At 36.9% G+C, this 4,542-nt stretch overlaps 1 protein-coding gene across 1 annotated transcript; it reads left to right on the top strand.

Moving 5' to 3' along the window:
* The first annotated feature begins 1,498 nt into the window (after positions 1-1,498).
* LOC132607930 (uncharacterized) lies at positions 1,499-4,030 on the top strand. The gene is made up of 4 exons (XM_060322013.1): positions 1,499-1,534; positions 1,666-1,838; positions 2,891-3,035; positions 3,890-4,030. Exons 1-4 carry the CDS (start codon positions 1,499-1,501, stop codon positions 4,028-4,030), a joined length of 495 nt encoding a protein of 164 aa, XP_060177996.1.
* The last annotated feature ends 512 nt before the right edge of the window (positions 4,031-4,542 follow it).

Here is a 4,542-nt window from a genome sequence, read left to right as displayed (position 1 = left end):
TAATATATTTTTTTAATTAATTTAATAAAAATATTTTAATCCAATATATACAACAAAATGGTTCTTATGTTTGGATATGAACAATTACTTAATTGAAATGGATATCAACCTGTCGGTATACATATAAGATATTAAAGAATTTAAAAGAAATTTTTTAGAATCAAAATATTAATTTCCCTCATATTCTTGCTAATTTTCTTTTACATCAATGAACAACTTTCATTGTCATGATAATGATAAAAAAAGTCTGATTCTTCCATCTCAAAGACTTTTAATTACAACTAAAGTGATGGTACATAAAATACATTTTGTATATATAATAACAATTAGAATATTTTTAAAAGTTATTTTCAAAATACAAACCTTAAAGACTGACTAATTAAAGTGAATAGACATGCTCGGCCCGTGCATCGCATGAGCATGTATTGCTAGTACTACTCGAAACATGGGCTATTAACTACAAGTGAAAGCCCACAGATTGATATGCTCGGACTGGACCTTTCAATTTCCATTTTTTTGCGCGGATTGGCTTTCTTTTGGGGTGGTTTTTAAATTTTGGCCCTAAAATTGGTGGTTTTTAAATTTTGTCCTTCACTTGAAAAGGTGGCCAAAAATACTAAGGCTCTGGATTCAAACCTCCGCTCAGGCATAAAAATAAAAATAATAATAATTTCGCAAGGCAAGGATTTGAGAAAAGTCTGCCTTATGCGACATAATTAAAGTTATGCCGGATCCGGCATATGTTGCCTTAAGGCATAACTAAAAGTTTTTCTTATAAGGCAACCTATGCTGGATCCGACATAACTTTAGTTATGACTTAAGACAACTTATGCTGTCTCCGGCAGAGGTTGCCTTAAGGCATAACTAAGCCTTAAGGCATAAAAGTCTGCCTTATAAATTGCCTTAAGGTATAAAATTTATGCCGGATCTGGCATAACTTTAGTTAAGCCTTAAGGCACTTATGCCGGATCTGGCATAACTTTAGTTAAGCCTTAAGGCGCTTATGCCGGATCCGACATAACTTTCCCCAAGCATTGCCTTGCGAAATTATTTTTTATTTTTATGCCGGAGCCGGGGTTCGAACCCAGAACCTCAGGGTTTCTACGCGAAGGGCAAAAATTAAAGACCAACAATTTGAAGGGCAAAAATTAAAGACCACCCCGAATGAGGGGCATTCCTGCGAATTGCCCTTCAATTTCTAACCTTTTTTTTGTGCGGATTACCCTTCATTTGGGGTGGTCTTTAATTTTTGTCCTTCAAATTGGTGGTCTTTAATTTTTGTCCTTCGCCTAATATCCCAAGGTTCTGGGTTCGACCCCAACACAGTAAAAAAAAGAAGGAATTTTCGCAAGACAGATGTTTGAATTCGCAAGTGAGAGTTTTGAAGGCAAAACTCTGCCTTCTGCCCATGCAAAGCATAATTTTGCCTTCGGGCCAAAACTCTTTGCCTTCAAAATTTTTCCTTAAGAAAAATCTTGAATTTTTGGGTATGTCGAATATGCATAGGGGCGTGGCATCAGCTTTTGATCTATTGGTTGTATATAAATCAGAACATTCATATTGTTTTGACACATAAAAAGAAATCCAGTATCATGATTTTTTCTTTTCCCCGGCACCGTCCTAAGTACTGACATACTTAGTTTGACATGTTTGGGTTGATTTCAGTTTCCAGTGGGAAGAATTCACCTTCAGCTGAAGACTAGAACCGCAGCGCATGGTAGAGTTGGAGCTACGGCAGCTGTTTGCTCTGCTGCAGTTCTGGAATACCTGATTGCAGACGTTCTTGAATTAACTGGTAATGCAAGCACGGATCTTAAAGTGAAGAGAATCACCCCCAGGCACTTGCAACTTGCCATGCAAAACTCTGCCTTGCGAATCCAAACTCTATCTTGCAGATTTTTTTTAAAAATTTTTGACAGAGCGAGAATTTGAACCCGAAATCAAGAAATTTTTAGTGAAGGGCAAAAATTATAGACCACCAATTGACCCCAGCGAAGGGCAATCCTGCAAATTGTCCCTTTCTAATGGGGTCATTTATACAAATAGGCTTTTTTGTCCCACTGTTCAATTTGCAATTTGTGTAGAAGTAGACAATTCAAGTTGGGGCAAGGATATAAGTAGTCATCCGGTGAAATTATTGATAGTCGGATGGCTATATAAAATCAAAAGACGTATTGTACCTAAAATGTATATTATACACTATATTTATTATACACTTTATATATGCAATTTTCATTCAATATATATACACACCTTATATACATTTTCCTGTACAATTTGTATATTATAAATGTATAATCAACGAGCACTCAGTGTATAATGTATACACATTATATACATTTTTCTGTACAATTTTTGAGTATTAAAAATGTATAATCAACGTGTACCCAGTGTATAATGTATACACACTAATTATACTTGTATATAATATTTACACAATGTATGAATGACGACAAACTTGGCTGGAAAAAATATAATTCCCGACAGTGACATTCAGATCCGATTAATTTTAATTTAGATATGAAAGTTTTAAGTACGTTTTCGATGAGATTCATGAACATGTAACGATGTGAGAGACGAATGAGATAACAAAAAGAGGATGTGAGTATGAATTTCGATTTGTTTTGCATTTTTAAACTGGCGGTCTCAGCAGCGGGCTTTAAAGCTCCGCTACCAGATCTGTCTCCCATGTAGCCCTCTTGGCCGGAAAATGGTGGCAGGGGAGGGTCATTTCAAGCTCTGGAAAATAACTATGGCTAACAAACAAAGAACAATACGACCGATGAAATTTTAGCAAACAACTCTGGCAAAAAACACAGAGCAAGGGAAAAACAGTGGCGAAAATTGGAGAGTGATGGTGCGTGACCGGATTAAGATGAATATAAATCAGATCTGGAATTTTCTCTGGCTACCATCATGCATTTGAGAAAACGAAGAATAAAGAGCCAGAGGAGGGAGGACGAGCAGTGGTTTGTGTGTCGTCGTTAGTTACTCTAGTTCGCTGCAACGCCGGTGTTACTTTGCCAGAGAAGAAGGTTGAATGACTGTTCTCCAGAAAAATGAAAAGAGAGAAAGTGTTTCAGGGATTCTAATCTCTAAAAAATAGGAAAAGGGTGTTAAAACTGTGTGTTAAAATTTTAGGGTTTGGCTATAACTTGTCTTTATTTTGGGCCTAAAGTGTATTTGAGGTCATATAGTCCAAAGTAGGGCCATTTAAATTGTTGGCCGCCACACATGTCCTTTTCTCTTTTAAGTTTCAGGAAACAAATATGGACAAAAAATTGCTGGCATAAACCCATGTGTGAAGTTTTGATGATTGATAAAGTGAATATATAAGGCACAAAAATCAGGTCTAGAATAGGCCCATAGACATTTCCATGGCAACAAAGCAGCAGAGGCAAATGCAAACACATGGAAACAAACGCGACAAGGAAGTAATTAGAGAAACAGAAATAATGAAGATGAGGAGAAGAGAGGTGAAGTGACTTAGACTCAGAAGACATGTTCAGAAGGAAGAAGTTGTTCAGTTAAAGAGTTTGCAGACAAAGAACCAGGTCCTCAAACATGTTCCATCAGATACAAACAAGCAGACAAACACAGTGATGTTTAGTGTATAGCATGAATGATATATGAATAAGACAACTGAACAAGGCAGCAAGGGAGGGAAGATGACTCAGTGAAAGAAGCAGTTCATTGAAGAAATAGAACAAGTATGCAAAACAAGTTTTATACCAAATAGTCATCATATGCAGAAGGAGGAATGATCACATGTCATCAGGTGCAGTGGATGAATGACCTAGAAGCGAAGACATTATATTAGGAACAACTTAAAGTGATCAGGTGTGAGTTGACCAGTTGCAGACACAGAGCTTACAGTTATATGAAATAGGTTTGTCAATATGTTCCAGCCAAAATCTTAGAAGCAGTTCAACGGCAGATGAAGAATGAAAGAGATTGGTGGAACAGGTACAAGAATATGTTCTATTTCAGACAGTGCAGAGACTCAGAGACAGACGAACTAGGTGGATGAAATAGGTTCCTGAACATGTTCCAGGACAAGTCCTACATCGACTAGGATTTGCAGAATTACGGAAGGAACATGGCGGTCAAGTATGAAAGATTCCTTGCCATAATTGTAGGGATTAGTAAGCCTACTACAAGGAAAAGAAGTCAACTCAACAAGGCAAGAATCCAAGTACAACACAAACCCTACGTGCGTGTCGTTGACCGACTAGGAAAGGGTTTTGTGTTCAACCAACCAGCGGAGCATAATGTTATAAATACCCAGGTCTTTCTAAGAAGAAGTTTGCTCACCCACAAAGAGAGAATTTATAATATTGAGCGAGGAGAGGATTTATCCGTTATATTTAAGAATTCCGGGTAGCGTCCCTATTACATAGAGAAAGATCGATGGAGTTGTTTTACTGGAATAATGTTTCCCAGTTCTAAAGTCTAGATTTGTGCTATCAAAGTGTATCTTTATCAGCTTATTTAGAAGCATAATAAGTAGATAGAAGTGTTGTAACTCCAAGTAGGAAGTTT

This window comes from Lycium barbarum, chromosome 8 (genome assembly GCF_019175385.1).
Source record: "Lycium barbarum isolate Lr01 chromosome 8, ASM1917538v2, whole genome shotgun sequence".
Lineage (NCBI taxonomy): Eukaryota > Viridiplantae > Streptophyta > Magnoliopsida > Solanales > Solanaceae > Lycium > Lycium barbarum.
The sequence above is the reverse complement of the archived record's forward strand: the minus strand, read 5'-3'. Positions and strand labels throughout refer to the sequence as shown.